At 34.1% G+C, this 17,684-nt stretch overlaps 1 protein-coding gene across 1 annotated transcript; it reads right to left on the bottom strand.

Annotated features, from left to right (window-relative positions):
* Positions 1-5,618: 5,618 nt before the first annotated feature.
* Positions 5,619-6,985, bottom strand: LOC125186767 (uncharacterized). The gene is made up of 2 exons (XM_048083212.2): positions 6,696-6,985; positions 5,619-6,253 (listed from the first exon to the last, which is right to left on the bottom strand). The coding sequence occupies exons 1-2, from the start codon at positions 6,873-6,875 to the stop codon at positions 5,786-5,788; spliced, it is 648 nt and encodes a 215-aa protein (XP_047939169.1). The 5' UTR covers positions 6,876-6,985; the 3' UTR covers positions 5,619-5,785.
* Between the last annotated feature and the right edge of the window lie 10,699 nt (positions 6,986-17,684).

Raw genomic sequence — 17,684 nt, 5'->3', positions numbered from 1 at the left:
CATGATGAACTCATACGAACTTTAAACAAATCAATGTGAATTACTTTGCATTTATTTAAATGCGAATTCCATGTTAGTAATAACAATAGCAGGCATAATGAGACTTTAATTGTCATATTTCACATTTATATTGTATTTTGGTCGGCTCTCATTTAAAGTTGTGCTTAACTCTCATTCAATTGCAAAATATTTATAATTATATAATATTGCTTCCTACGTGGAAATTGTGAAAAGAAGAACAATAGAATTGGTGGCGGTAAAAATATTATGCAGACGTCCAAAATACATTATCGTTCACCGAGAATAAGCTAATATCATGATATGACTTTGTATATTGTGTCATTGACTTTCAATATGTGTAATTGTTTTAGATTTTGATTGTTAGAATTTTGTTGATTTGAAGTTGTATTTCTTTGAGTGTCATGATTTATGTTTAGTTGTGATGGAATTTTATTGATTTGGACATTATCTATATTGTTAAAATATTACTACTATTTTTAATATAAAATGTATGATAGTAGCTTTTTTTTGGTAGAGTTATGATTCTGGTATATTGATATGTTGGTATACCATATCGTACAGTGCGATATACCGTAGCATGGTATGGTTCACCGAAATGTCGGTAAGTAAAATTTTTCATAATTTGATTATCGAATTTTAATATACTAAAATTCGGTGTATAAAGATCATGTTGATTTCAGTATGATATAAAAACCCAAACCGATATAAGTGTATCGTATTTACAAGGACTATTGTATTAGAACTAAGTAATACAGATAAATTAGAATCACTATATAAAAGAAAATCTAGGAATGGTTAGTTTCTATATCTATTTGATTCAACAAACATAAAATAAGCACCATATTATCGAAGTTTCCATCTAGAAATGAGCAAGAAACTCCTATTAGCTCCTATGATTCAATGCTTCACATAAAAGCTAGAGTTTCTCCATTACTATTGGTTAAGGTGATTATTCCTTATTCAACCAAACTATCCATTTCTCAAATATTACAGCAGAGCAAGATGCATTCATAAGATAAGCAACTAATTAAATGTAAAAGCAAAGGAATAATAAAAATAATCACATGCACTGAGGCTCGAATAATGTCTTGCGACCAGGGATAATACTCGCATAAGGTATGTAGAATATCGTTCTACGTACCTACAAAACTATCAATCACAAAAAATCTACACCCTTCATCCCCAAAAAGTATGAATTGTTTCCTTTTTAGTCTGTCCCTAAAAGTAGATGAACTTTCTAATTTTGGAAACCCATTTCTCTCTAATGAGGTGGGACTCATTCTCCACCAAAAACAAATTTTAAAAAACTTTTTCTTTCTATCTCTCTTTTATTTTTCCAATAATGCATTAAACTTGTGGAAAACCAAATATTCATACCCTTTGGAGACGGAGGGAGTTCAAGTTTATCAAATGTGAATGGTGCTCACGGATAGTACTCCCTCCGTCCCAAAATAGATGTCACACTTGTGGGACGGCACGAAATTTTAGGAGGTTTTGTTTTGTGTGTTAAATGAAGAGAGAAAATATAATTTTTATATTCATGTGAGAGAGAATTTTTTCCAAATATGGAAATGTGACATCTTTTGTGGAACAAACTAAAAAAGAAAGTGTTACATCTTTTGTGAGACGGAGTGAGTACTAAATATGAAACCTTTGCTCTTCTACATGAGATTTTATGTAGTGTTGTATTATGAGTTAGACCATCTCCAATGGTACATTAAAACCAAAAGTGGAGTAGGCAATTAGCTCCAATGGTACTCCTAAACAAATCTCATTTTAAGTTTTTGAGTACAATATAAAAATTTTAGTTTACACTAGAATAAACTCAAATCACTTTTTCTGTGAGTGAAAATAGATAGTGGATAGATAATATTTCTTTAAGTTTGAGTTTAGTGTTAAAATGGCTGGAGTAAAATCACCATTTGAAGTGACATTGATACTAAAATGAGTTTGAATATAATTTAGTATAAATAGTTGAAGGTGTAATGAACAGAGAATAAAGTAAGGGAGAGGAAAAAATAGAGATTACGTAGTTTCTGTTTTCAAAAATATTTTATTTTTAATATTCCTAACCTAAAATGGACAGCGTTTTATTTTTAAGATAGGCGAGTTTTATTTTTAATAATATAGGCGAGTATATATATTACAAATAAATTTTACTATAACTGGGTACTGAATGCCTTCAATCTGTTAGTAGAGGATCAATTGGGACAATTTCTTCTAGAGGGAGTTCATATTTGAATAGATGATAGTAATAGAGTTTTGACTTTAAAAATCACTACTTTAAACGATGTAGTAGTATGCAATTATGCATGTGTACAGTATGAGGTCAGATAGTGGGTACTCACGTACGTAGAAAGTTTCATGGTCTGAGGCTCTGAGCATTATGATATATCTATATAAGATATGATCCGTTTGCATTGATTCTCTTCTTGATATTAGTTGAGATTATAAATTCAACGAGTCCTTTTGTTTACCTCAATAAATACACGGTCAAATGTATAAATATAGGAAAAGGTAGATTCTAAGAGCATCTGCATCGGTGCTTGTGGGGAAGGACGTCGTCCGTGTCGCCAGCACGGCATGCCTCTGTCCGCTGCTGTGCTCTTGCCGACGGTACGGCTCTGCTCGATGCATCGAGCACGTCCGTGCCTCTGAACAGGGCGACGTGGCGTGTTTCTATTGGCCAACGGCATTTTCTTTCTTTTTTTAAAAAAAAATCAAAAATAATACCAAACAATTTTAAAAAAAATATTTTCGGATTCCCAAAAATATAGTTGTTTTATTACCGTATTTTGAATTTTTTTAAAAAAAATTTATTCCCAAAATCATCTATAAATACACACATTCATCATCCGTTTTCACATCAAATTATCTCTCATTCATATTTTATGAATTTAATAATGTAACTTTTAATTTTTAGGATTTAAATAATACTCCCCCCGTCCCACTTTAGAAATCCCGGTTTACTATTTTTGGATGTCCCACTTTAGGAGTCCCGGTTAGAATGTTCCATAAATGGTATTAGGCCTCATATTCCACTAACATTTTTCCACTCACATTTTATTATAAAACTAATATAAAAAAGTAGGACCCACATTCCACTATCTTTTCTCACCAACTTTCCTTTACATTTCTTAAAACTCGTGCTGAATTCAACCGGGACTCCTAAAGTGGGACAGAGGGAGTATAATTTTTAATTTTTAGGACTTTAACTATGAAATTTTTAATTTTTAGGATTTTAATTATGTAATTTTTAATTTTTAAGTAATTAGTAATAGTATTTGAATATTTTTAATACATTTTAATATTGTGGAATGTTTTTATTTAAATTGAATAATAAAATGGTGAGACCCTTGAGCATGTCTTTGTGGAAGAGTATAAATGTGGGTGACTAAAGAATAAGAAGTAAAAAATGAATAAAAATGGGTCAGGTCCTATATCCATGCTTTTTGTCAAGAGTATGGATGGAGATGCTCCCCATCTAAATATAAGCTATTCTATTTTATTTGGATATAAATCTAGTGTACATTAATTTGAATACATTTTTTATGGGATGCAGTGCAGATACAACCATTTTTAATTCTCGATAAAATTTAAATACTACTCCTATTAGTTCAGAAAATTTCAAATGATGAGTTTGGAATATAGATAGGCTGCAACTAATACTCAAACTATTGTCAATTTAATGTGTAAGTATGACAAAAAAAAATTAAGGAGCTAGCAGAGAGAACTGAGTTATTTGTTGGAAAAAAAAAATGTTTCGCTTAGATTAGGACAGATGGAATATTAAGACAGAGAGAATATGTTTTTTCTCATCTTCAATGGAAAACTCTAGGAAATTTTATTTTCAGGGCTATCTTTATCATTCTAATTGATCCGGTAAATATATGATTTTTGGAGAAGGTTCAATAAGTCATAAGTGGATTTTCGATTTCACATTCATACACTTTCTCCATTTTTTTGTCTTCCATCTTTTTCTTCGAATTAACTAGCTTTTTGTTTATTAGACCCTATTAATTTTTCTATTAATTGAAGGGTTGAGCATGTAAGAGTAAATCTTGAACAATCTGATTCATGGATCACATTAGAAAATATCAAATACTCCCTCAACTCTATATCAAGTGATTAATTTTCCATTTTGGATTGTTCCAATTTAAGTGATTGAATTTCATTTTTGCAAAAAAGTAATTTTACTCTCTTTTAACTTATTTAGTCTTTATTCTCCTATTTTTCTTATATTTTATTCTATTTATTTAACTCAATAAAATATTATTTTCTTAAATCCTATAAACGAAAAGAAGTGGATCATATGTAGTTGGATGGAAGAAGTATCAGATACTAGTACTCTTATTAAATTGTGCTTCTTCATAAATTAACGAAAATTGCAAATTTTCATATCTAAAGTATAAATTCATTTATTTTAACTCCACCTCCCATCTTTAATAATTGTGGAAGCTTAACTGTTTCCTGTAACACGTGTACTACATTGGGTCATAATCATACAACTACTACATGGATAGGTTAACTGGGCTTGACTAGTATCAAAAAGATCGAATTTACAATTGTATGGCTACATCGTAATGCATACATACCACAAATGACTTATTGTCTACATCCAAATGTTCTGACTTTTACATTCATTTGTAAAGACAATTTATATAGTTTTTAATTGATATATAATGCTACAAGGCGTTCACTTACATAAATGATATGAGCCACCTCATTTAATATCTCTTTAGAGCGTTGAGTTCATTCATTTGACCACAATTAAATCCCATTTTAAACTCCTAAGGATTCACGCATATTAATGCCGCCATAATGCCACAAAATTTGATCATATCTTTGGTTAAATATAATCATTTCAACGCCTATAAACTACTCCATCCGTCCCCGATTAATTGCCACTCTTTGACCGGCCACGAGTTTTAAGAAATAAAGAAAAGCTGGTTAAAAAATGTTAGTGGAATGTGAAATCCACTTTTTTATATTGGTTTTATAATAAAATATGAGTGAAGTGAGTTAATGGAACGTGAGACCTACTTACCATTTATGGTAAAAATAAAGTGTGACAATTATGGAGAGACAAACCGAAATAGAAAAGAGTGACAATTAATCAAGGACGGAGATAGTATTTTAATTGTGGTCAAAGCATGAAATATATGAAGACTTAAATAATTTAATATTTTATTTATTTAATCTGATTATCCTTGTACGAATTCGAAAACAAAGTTGCAGGACCAAAAAATTGAATGGGAGGCAGAGTATATTAAATGAGACAGAAGAAAATCAATTGCTTCTCTTCACACAGCTGGGGAAGTTAAAATCTATCTCCGAATCCAACTACAAAGCACATTCAACTCAAAATGGCATTAACTGCAATTAAAATTTTTGCTGACAACAACTCTTATGACAAAGTAGGTGTGTGTATTCAAAGATGGTAGGAAGATATAATTATCATTTATTATTTGTTAGGTGTATTAATCAATTACATGATGCCTTAATTTCCCTTTTTAATGCGCATTTACACCTTTCTTTGACGCCCAAACAATACATTTTCCTTTTCTTACAATCAAACAAACAAAGTATTGTAAATGTAGATAAAAAAGGAAAATGTGCATTGAACTTGATCATATCTTTAGCTACATGTAAAACGTTTATATTTATATACCAATTCCTTAAAAGCTTATGAAAAATAAACGTATTTTTCTATCTTTACAAAAAATGGGAGCCAAGAAATATGAAATATGGCTCTCTATTCATCTCAAATGGATATGTTGAGATCAATTCTAGGCTTCTTGGCAGCGAGAGGTAACGGTACATTCGAGTTACACCGAGGGCACTTCGGATTGTTGCTCGAGATGAGCACGTAGAGGAGACACGAAGGGCAGCCGGCTGCAAAGGACGAGGACGACCTCTCCTCCTGATCGAGATCGCTAGACGATGAGTTTGATGACTTGGACATTGATATTGAGCGCTTCCTCACCGTCTCCTTTTCCGCCCTCTCAAGGGCGGACTTGACCTTATCCAGGGTGCACACGCTCTGGTATGGGGACGGTGATGGAGACGAGAGGGACACGAGCTTCAAGTCCAGCCCCTCGTCATCGAAGAGGTTCAGCGTCTTCTTCTTCGATGACGGCGGGAAGTTGAGGTCTTGAAATGCCTTGTTTTCTGTTGTTGATGTTGATGATGAGTTTGAGGGATTGCATATCTGCAGATACACCTTTCCTGACTGGAAATTAACCACAAAATTGATCAATTAATTGAGTTAGCTACGTGATTAATGATGATGATACAAATGAATACGTGAATTAGTGTATAGTAATTGCACTTTATTAATGAATATGTAAGAGATTTAATTTAATCATGGCTCCACAATTCCAAGAAAAATAACGGAACATAATTCCACCATTAAACACCTTTTAAAATCACGCGGAGTGAAATAAACGGGGGATGATAAATAAATTCAGCATAATTAAATCCATTAAATACCCCAATTAATTTCCACATATTGCAATTTGCAATTACTCTCCAAAATGCAAAATCAAGATAATAGAAAACAAAACGCCATTCTCCACCACAAATTAAAAATCGAATACTGTAAAATAAAAACATCAGAAAAATCAATCAATAAATCATAAAAAATTGAAAAATTATGCATAGGGAGATTGTACCTTAAGGTCGAGGCGCTTCTCCCAGCCGCAGGGGACTTGCAAGTCGAGGTCCAATTCCTTAGCATCAAGGGTTGTACATCCGGCTAGCAAGTCTCGGGTGATCGGAGCCGTCGGTTTGGGGGAATCAGCAGCATCGCCGCCGTTGATCAATCTGACCAATGAACTGACGTCAGCAGCCATCTAATTAAGTAGACTACGGAGCAGAATTGCAGGAAAAAGGCAAAGAGAGAGAAAGGGGGAATGAAAATGTTTGGGTGAAATGAGATTGTCACGCTATAAATATAACAAGGGGGGAGAAGATGACGAACCAAAATCACCACCTATAATTAATTAAATTGTCATAATGAAGAATTGAATGTGATCTTGATTTTATTCGGATACATACGGGAAAGTAATTTGAATAGTAAGTGTTTATTTTTGATTTGGAGTAATAAATAGGATGGATGGGTTAGAGAGTTGAGATTCTTGGGGGGTGCAATAAATGCAGAGAGGGAAGAGGAACACAAAAAGACAGCTGTGAATTAATGCTAGGCACAATACAAAGACCTTTTGGCTTCCTTACCTTAGATAAGCAATTAATGCTGGTAATGACTGCTTTTTTCTTCTCTATTTTGTATCCATTTGCGTTTATGATTTTTTAATGCCGCATTAATCACCTTTTGTTTTCTCTATTTATTGAATACCAGACTTTAGTTGAGGCCCTGTTTGGCTCCATCAATTTCAAATTTTCAATTTTTTACTCCCAAATTCAATTTACAAAGGAAGGGCTCTAACTTCGTAACCCTACCTCGCACACTCAATTTGTGATTATAGTTTTTATACTTGCATTCGCAATAGGGTCTTCATTCGTGGCCTCTGGCTCGCGACGCGGATGCCATCCTGTTGCAGCTTCTGTGTTTTATCAATCGATGGCTCACAATCGAGACGAGTGGCTTTACGGAGCAACTGGTTTTCCAACTTTGTTGTAGATTTCAGTGGCGGAGCCAGAATTTTAATCTTGGGGGCGCAAATTGATATTAAAATTTGTTGAATGTTTTTTAAGTCAACAAGTGGAAACAACTTGAATATAAGTAATTGAGAGTTGCGTGTGAGAGATGGATAATGAGATGAATAACTAGAAAATGAGTAATAGAAATTAGAGATACAATGATAACATCAGCATCAAAATAATTACAGATTCAATTAGTGCTTACTCATAAATAGACGAAGGTAATTAGTATCGTTTATTCAAATTGTAATACTAATATGAATTTAAATGAAATACGCATTAAAACTTGCATACAAAGTCATTTTATCGAAAAACAAGAGTGATTGATAAGAAAAAATGAGTTTTTACTTTTTACCTTCTATTCGGATTTCATTAACTAAAAGATTAGTTTATCATATTCATTGTCATACAATTGAATTTATTTTAATTCGCTGGGCCTGATTTACCTGTCGATCCGGTTAAATGAGTAACCTTACATGTAGCAATAATAAATCCATCATACATGCATTGTACATATCATGTTAGCAATTGCGGAGGCAAAAACTTTTTTAATAGGGGCTTTATTGTATATATGTGCTTGAAAGAATAACTACTCATTTCGTACATGAAAATAACTTTGTTAATGATAATATGAGTTTAACTGCAAATTGAAAAGTAAGAGAATGATTTTTAAAAAATATTAAAGGGGCTAAAGATCAGTATATGAAAATTTTGGAAGTTTTAGAAAATGAAATACTCCCCTCTCTTTATTGTGTCCGCCGGTGCATGTTAGTATAAATGTATAATGTATTAGTAGTATTTTTTAGTATCCAATTGATAATTTAAATTAAATTGCACAATTGAAGTCAAATGTCAGCGGCGCGGTTTATGCGAAAAAACTGATGATGCAAAATAGTTTGTGATATGGGCATAATTTAGGTGATATTGGTGAAAAAATTAAAATAACGTTTGTCTAGAGATAATAAGTAATGACGAACATGGGGTTTATTATTGAATATGTGGTCGGATTATTTATGTGGTGGCGCTTGAATGATGAGGAGTCGTGGGAGGATAGAGCGTGGACCAAATTACTAGTTTTGAGTATTGAAATGATTTAATTGTATGGCTTTTCTTAGTCAAATATTTTTAAATATGGCTTGACAAAGAGTAATGGAAGGTGCTTCCTAAAACCAAATTAATTCCAAAAATGGATTTCCTTTTGACCCCAATTGGTACCTTCACTTTGTTAAATAGTGAACATATATGTCATGATGCTACATATTTATCTTTACAAAAGATCTATACAGCCCACATATATCCACATTTTATTTTAAAACCAAAATCATATGTATAATACTCCATATGATATCAGTATGTGTAAGATATCTATGAAAAAAATTAAACAAGCATTATTTTTTAAGATATACACTCCATCGCGTTGACATTGACCTAATAGGAGCAGATACCATGAAATGAGGGGAGGGAAGGAATGCAGGGGAACTTTAATTATGAGATTTTTCAGTTATATCCGATGACTTTTTTGATTAATCTTATACTCCCTCCGTCCCGCTTAAGATGACACGTTTTCCTTTTTAGTTTGTCCCAACTAAGATGGCACATTTCCTTTTTTGGTAACTTTCTCTCTCCAATTAATACACTTAACCACTTTTTCTCACTCCTATTAAAATATCCATCTTTCTTTATCTCTCTACTTTAATATTTACACCCACCTTCTCTCTCTCCAATTAAACACTTTAACCAATAACTCCTAAAATCCCGTGCCGACTAAGCAAATCATCTTAGCCGGAACGGAGGGAGTACTACTTTTAAAACCTAAATACTACTCCCTCCGTCCCAGATAATTCGTTCCAATTTTCTATTTTGGTTCATCCCATATAATTTGTCCCACTTCATTTTTACCATTTTTGATAGTAGACCTCATATTCCACTAACTCATTTCTATTCACATTTTATTATAAAACTAATATATAAAGGTAGGACCCACATCTCACTAACTTTTTCAACCACTTTTCATTACAATTCTTAAAATCCGTGCACGGACAAAATGACCCGAATTATCCGGGACGGAGGGAGTATAAAATTATAAATTTTTAATTTTTTTTTCTATTATCCCACTATGATCAAAATAGAAATTAATACTGTATGACAAAATCAAATTGACATAACACAAAACAATGTTGTTCGTGACAAAACGATTTGAATATATTTTGATTATCATTATTTCTAGAACGATATGGTATTTATTGTCATATCATATTTGATTTTACCATAAAAGCTTCAATTTTGACTATCATGGAACAACTGCGAAAAATTGTGAAATTAAGATTTTATACTCCAATTTCAAAGTTATGAGATTTTTCAAACATAAATAAAAAATTATAATTTCAATGACAATTATCCCTTTATAATTAGATTTTTGTAGTTAAGAGTGTCAAATAACTTAGAATTGGTTCCAATTAAGTATTTATATAGTATTACAAATTAATACGCATATTATTTATATAGTGTAACTTTATAAGAACTACACATATTATGAAAAAACACAAATAAAATAAATCTTGATAGGGAGATGCTGTTGGAATTTGATTTGTGGCGACACATATTGTAATTTTACTAAAATTGTCACATACTTCCTCCGTCGCTAATAATTCGTCACCATTTGACCTGACACGGGTTTTAAGAAATATAATAAAAAGTGGATTGAAAAAGTTAATGACACGTGCGTCCTATTTTTATATATTAATTTTATACTAATAAAATGTGAGTGGAAATGAGTTAATGAAATATAGGGTTCACTGTCAAAAATGATAAAAATGAAGGATAACAAATATTTAGGGACGAACAAAAGGTGACAAATTTTAAGTGAAATGTGACAATTTTTTAGTGAATATGAGATCGATCTCTTACTAAAATTTTTAGAAATGATTTATATAATCAAATTTATTTTGTTACACTCAGTTGCGGAACCAGCATAGGCCAAGCCCCCGCTGGAGCGGGGGCTTGCTGGTTCCTGATCATTATTACCACCGGAAATTGTAAGGGCGCCGCCCAGTTGCAGAATCCGTTAGATTGCTTAAGGATGAAGATGAACTTACAGACTTAGGTTTTGCTATTGGGCTGGAATGTATAATAAAATCAATTGGGCCTTTGGTATTAGAAGATATTAATACTCTTATTTAATTCCTGACCAAATATCCCTCACTATAGATAAATCGATAGTCATTAGTTTTATAACTCTAAGTCATTTATTTAATTCTTTTTTCCTCCTATTATAAATTTTATTTCATGTACGCTTGGTGCATGAATTTAGTTCCTCTATCTATTATTTGTATTACACAGTAATAGATGGTGTTCTCTTTATTTTGATCAGTTTACTTTATTTTTTACTTCCTCCGTCCCGCTTTAACAGTTTCATTGACTTTTTTGTCATCTTTTTGTAAAAATAATAAAAAATAGTTAAAGTGGAGTAATGGTAAAGTAAGAGACACAATAATGTAGATAAAACTCTTCTCTATATTATTCTCTCTCTTAATTTACCATTTCACCTTTTTAACTATTTTTTATCATTTTTACAAAAAGAAGACAGAAAAGTCAATGAGACTGCTAAAGCGGGACGAAGGGAGTAATTTTTTTAATATCAATTGCTAATGAGAGTATGAGTTTAGGGGATATGGTTTCATATCAGAAAATGGGGAGAAATATTTATAAAATAAATTTATCTTTATAATTTTATGGTGAAAATTTATATCAAAAAATTTGTTATCAAATTGTCTTAGAATTTTGGTGTATAGTTTTACTTGAGAAAATGTTAATCTATTTAACTTTTGTAAAAGTTTATAGGTATTATTAAATATTAAATTATTTTAATATTATTATTTTTTATATTTCAGCACCGGCTTTTTTCTATTTCTGGTTCCGCCACTGGTTACACTTAAAAATTTATAAAAAATACTGTCGTCCATTTCTAAGCTTACACGAGGTCATAATTGCCAATGACAGTGAGACCATCACCTTTAGCAATAAGACTAAATAATTTGAATATTACGAAACTGGATATTGGACCATATGTTTGAGACACAAATTACGCAGTATATATGATTATTAACGGGAAATAAACAACTTAAGAATTATAATTAGGCTGTACGAGATCATTGCACCATTTACAAAATCAAATAAAAAGATGTTTGAACTTTGAATTCTACCATACCAATGCACGATTTGGTTGACTGATTTATTATTTATTTATAACTATTCGTACTTAGAAATTAGAAGTTCACAAAAACAATAGACACGCAGAATTTAATGAGGTTTGGCTTTGCGCCTTTGCCTACTCCCGATTGGCAATTGGTAACTCCTTTTAATAGCACAATTTCCTCTCTTCAAAATGATTTCGCCTCATTCAATCTCATTAAATTAGGTTTAATAAAGTGTGTGATGTTTCGGTAGCTGTAAGCATTATTTTATTTATTCATAACAAATTAAAGACTCTATTGATGCAATTTTAAATATCTCTGTATTTTTTTTCAGTCATTTTATATTATTAATAAAAATCTAATATTTTAAATATTTCTTATTTTATTGCCACTATTATATTTTTTCTTAATTTTATTCTTATATTATTTTTCTTCTTCTAACTTATCTTACTAAACACTACTTTTAAATCTCGTATAAAGGAAATGTAATTTGTGACAAATATAATAGGTTATGCGTAACACAGTAATAATATGAGAAACTCCTCATCCAACCAAAGAAGGAAAACAACATTCATAGGCCCAAGAAGGCCCAATATCTGTTGCAAAGTGGTCCCTCTTAAACGGTTTGAAATTAAGAGATTTTGGATTGTTCAATCTTATCACGAAATTGCAACAAGAATCATTATTGTTTAATGTTGGAGTTATCAAACAAATATCCAGAAAATAATTATTAATAAATTTTATTTATATCTACGCAATATTTTCCAGGTGATGAGTTGTATGGATAGATGAAGCGCTGGAGATCGATTAGGATAATGTGGTTAGTTGTATGGCAAAATAATACGTAATTAAATTGAAAAAAGGGGTAGTAGTAGATGATAATATTCGAATTCCCTGGTCCTCATTTATTGGTGGAATACAGAAAATCTCACAAAACTCTAACTGACAACTGACAAGCATATATGTATGTGTATGTTTTTTTTATGTGGGTCTAATTAGAAATTAATAGACAACTCGACTTTATATTCATTATTGCAGCTATAACTTTGAGTGTGTCCAAATGTTTTTGTCCCAAACCACATCTTTAATGAACAGTCTACGATTTAAGCTCAAGAAGGACATACATTGCCTTTCAAAATTATAAATGCTCTGTTGGAGCTATTCTTCTATTAAAAAAGGTTAATTTAAAGAAGAAAAGATGAGTTTGTACTCTAACTCTATAGCTCCAATTTTGATAAATTTTCAGTTATTACTTAATTATCAGAAATTAATCATATTTAGCAACAATTATGTTAAATTTGCAATTGATTTGCAGATGTTTTATAACAGTGTTCACTAGATTGACGCATGAGCGTGGTCGATAATGTTTAGACGAAGATCATGACTTAATATGTGACAATTTTCGCTGAATAACTGATAACCAATTTAATAAAACAGAAAGAGCGAAGGATGACTGTTGTTACAATTTTGCCAAAATTTGTTGTCATGACTCACAAAATTGTTGCAGAACTTTACATTTTTGTTGTTGTTAGTTGTATGATATTTCTCGGAGTTGAAACTTCAACAAATAGGAACATAATTTGGTCATGGCATCTTGTCATGAGATAAGAATGTGAAGAAAAGAAAAAAAAACAAACATTCCACAACCTCTAACTACTTGCAGTCTACTATTTTTCGCTAACTACCTGTTTTTTCTTAGATACTATTTCCCTCTTTTTCATTTCCTAAATACCTCTTCTATACAGTGTATCTAATTTTATTTCATCATCCTTTCTAGTTTGAAATTGGCGTGGACTATTATTTGGGTTGCCTTTTATTTGAGCTCGGAAGGAATTAATTGGGTTAAACCCAATGACTTAGAGCACTCCCAATGGAGGTGGCGAATTCTCGGCGATAAATCGCCGATTATCGCCGAATTATCGCCGGCCATTGTGGCGAAGTCGGCGATAATTCGGCGATAATGTTACCGTTGCTTCGCCGAGTGGCGATTTATCGCCGGATTATCGCCGAGCGATCGCCGGCCACTGTGGGCGACGCTCGGCGATAATCGGCGATTTTTAAAATTTTTTTTTTTTTTTTTGGCCGAACGGCTATTTTATCCCACCCCTATAAATATTTCATCCTCTTCCTCCATTCATCACCCACAAACTTCATTCACACAAATTTTCAATCTTTTTTCTCTCCATCTTTATTAAATGAGTTCTGATTCATCGTCTCGTGCTCAGTCCGACGAGGAAATATCACATTCTTCTTCCGAAGAAGAGGTACCTCCCGCTCCCACCGGATGGGATGTAGCGGGTTTCGCCAACAACCCAATCAACAACTATATCTCCCGCTGCATACAAAGCGAGATCGCTCGAATGCAGCAGCCACCCCCCCAACGGCCAATCCGCCGGCGGCGCCGATACATCCCTCGCAACCACACTGGTGCGCACGATCGGCTGTTCGCCGATTATTTCGCGGAGGAACCACGTTATCCGGCAGATGTATTTCGTCGCCGGTTCAGAATGCGCCGCTCCCTCTTCCTGCGCATTGTTAATGCGTTGTCCGCGCGTTACCCCGAGTTCCGGCTCCAGCGAGACGCAGCAGGGAAGCCCGGACTATCGCCCCTACAGAAATGCACTGTTGCCATCCGGCAGTTGGCATATGGAGGGTCCGCCGACATGTTCGATGAGTATCTGCAATGCGGCGAGACGACTGGCAACGAGTGCCTGAAGAATTTCTGTCAGGGCGTGCGAGAGATATTTGGGGAGCACTACCTTCGCTCGCCGGACGCAGCTGACTGCCAGTTCCTACTGGATTGGCACTGGAGGACCCACGGCTTTCCGGGGATGCTCGGCAGCATCGACTGTATGCACTGGCAGTGGAAGAACTGCCCAACCGCGTGGCGAGGCCAGTTTACTACCGGCTACAAAGGTACGCATCCCACCATCATTCTTGAAGCCGTTGCCGACCAACGGCTTTGGATTTGGCATGCTTATTTTGGTATAGCCGGGTCGAACAACGACCTAAATGTTCTCAATTCCTCGCCCCTTTTCAACGAGCGGATCAACGGATTAGGCCCCTCCATCGAATTCACGGCCAATGGCAATGTGCATAACATGGGGTACTACCTGGCTGACGGCATCTATCCGCAATGGCCCGTGTTTCTGAAGACGATCAGATGCCCACTCGGAGATAGAAGAAGGTATTTTGCCCGAGCGCAAGAGTCTGCGCGCAAGGATGTGGAGAGGGCATTTGGGGTGCTCCAATCGCGATTTGCACTGGTAAAGGGTCCGACGCGCTTTTTCTACCAGGGGGATATTGCCGATATCATGTATGCGTGCATCATCATGCATAACATGATCATCGAAGATGAACACGAAGGCGTCCTCGACGTCACCAACGACCCAAGTGTTGCATCATCGAGTCACGGTGTCTCAACCGAGTCCGCCCGCCAGGGTGTACCGCACAACGAACATGAACGGTTCCAGGCGTTCATGGACATACACCAGAAGGAGGCCCATCAAGCACTACAACACGATATCATCGAAGAATTGTGGGCAAATAGAAACCGCGCCCACCGCCCTTGAATTTTTTTTTCTTTGAATTTTTTTTTTGATTTTTTATTTCCATTCGTGTACTTTTTTTTTTTTTAATTTTCTTCGTTGTAATGTGTACCCGTGTTTAATACAACGAACTTTATTACTATTTATTTGATTTATCTTTATAAATTAAATAAGCTAGCTTTATTATATATAAAAATAAAACAATTAAATTAGTGATGATGTAAAAATGAAATGTTGAGTTAGGGAGAAATAAGGGAGAAATAAGGGAGAAACCATTGTAGGGGTTGGCTAAAAACTGGGGATAAAATGTGATGCTGATGTGGCGCTGATGTGGCAGGAGTTAGGGAGAAATAAGGGAGAAATAAGGGAACTCCATTGGGAGTGCTCTTATCTCCTCTCACCAGATGCTGCCACGTGCTCTCTCTCATAGATCGTGCTCCTCCACCGTTGGATGTAGGGCTGTGTTTGTTAATGTGAGAAGGCTATGCGCCGTTCTCATTTTTTCATTCTCTGATCTCTCTCTCTCTACACTCGATTCAGTGTATTCTCTCTTCTCTCTTCTTCTCCGATGAGTTTCCGGCCATCTCTTGGTGATCTCTCATGGTTCTTTGAGTGGTAGATCTTTTGTGTGTGTTGGGATAAGGCAATCTCTTCGATTGCTTGGGTGCCGGAGAAGAACTAGGGTTTGTGAGACTTGAAGGTTCTGTGCTGAGATTTTGTTCGGTGGAACTTGATCTGGTGTGAGGGGAAAAATACCGAAATACCGGCCTTATCGTACCGAAAAAATACCGAATTTTCGGTATACCGTGACTTTCGGTACGGTATGATACCTTACCGAAAGATTCCGGTAAGGTAACGGTATGAATTTTCAAATACCGCGGTATACCGCGGTATACCGAAATTCGGTATATACCGTAAATTAAGGTATATACCGTAAACTAAGGTATATACCAAAAAAATATAAACACAATTATATATAAAATACTCCCTCCGTCCCCCATTAGGAGTAGCACTTTGACCGGACACGGGTTTTAAGAAATGTAAAGAAAAGTTGGTTGAAAAAGTTAGTGGAATGTGGGATCCACTTTTTTATATTGGTTTTATAATAAAATGTGAGTGAAATGAGTTAATGGAATGTGGGACTTACTTACCATTTATGGTAAAAGTGAAGTGCTACTCTTAATTGGGGACGGACCAAAATGAAAATTAGTAACTCTTATTCGGGGACGGAGGGAGTATATTTTATATATTTTTAATTATAAAATCTATTGTTAAATATAAATATAATTATGAATAAATATATTTAATTTACTTTTAAAATTATTAAATATAAATAATATCTAAAAACTCTAATTTTCTATTTTAATTGATGTTGAAAGTCAGTTATCGCAAAAATAAGGTATACCGAACTTCGGTACGGTATACCGTAAATGAGGTACTGTATCGGTATGGAAATTCGTCGTACCGAAAATAAGGTATACCGAAAACTTTGGTAAGGTAAAGGTATGACTTTTTCGCATACCGTATTTACAGTAGGGTATACGGTATGGTGGTTTCGGTAAGGTATACCGTACTTACCCACCCCTAGTGGTGAAGGCATCGGTGGTGTGAGGGTGAACTCTAACCGGTCCAGTTGTGCTCCATTGGATCTTGTTCTGGTAGAATAGATCAGTGTGGTTGTGGCGGGATCTGAGCCATATTGTGTGATCTATTCTGTTTTGTTTCTTCTCTTTGTGTTAGTTTCTCTTCTTTGATCTGAGAAGATCTTGTGTGAAGTTATTGACCTGTTTCTTGAGTGTGCAGGATACGAATCAAGTGGATGAACTAGCTAGGGTTTTCGGTCAAGAAGCTTGTAATAGTTAGGGTTCAATTTCTTGTATCCTTAGTACATTTACACCATTATATTTGTATAAATCAGCCGCGTGGTTGAGAGTTTGGCTGAGCTCTCTTGTACAAGTACAAAGAGGTCTCCGTAGTTAGTGAATCTAGACTAATCTGATCCCTACATAAATGAAACATAAAAGAAAATTCAAGTCGTTACTCATTAGTCAACAAGTTTTTTTTTCCCAATACTAATAGTAATACCTAAAAATGTATTCCCTCCGTCTCACTTTAAGGGATACATTTTTTCTTTTAGGATGTCCCATTTTATAGTATGACATATTCCTAAATATAGAAATATTACTATGTCTACTTTTTCTACTCTCTCTTACTTTATTCTCTCTACTTCAACATTACATAAAATCTGGTGACAGAATTA

The sequence above is a fragment of the Salvia hispanica genome, chromosome 5 (assembly GCF_029641045.1).
Source record: "Salvia hispanica isolate PSC_SH4W2 chromosome 5, Shi_PSC_v1, whole genome shotgun sequence".
Taxonomy (NCBI): Eukaryota; Viridiplantae; Streptophyta; class Magnoliopsida; order Lamiales; family Lamiaceae; genus Salvia; species Salvia hispanica.
This window is presented reverse-complemented; position numbering and strand designations above follow the sequence as displayed.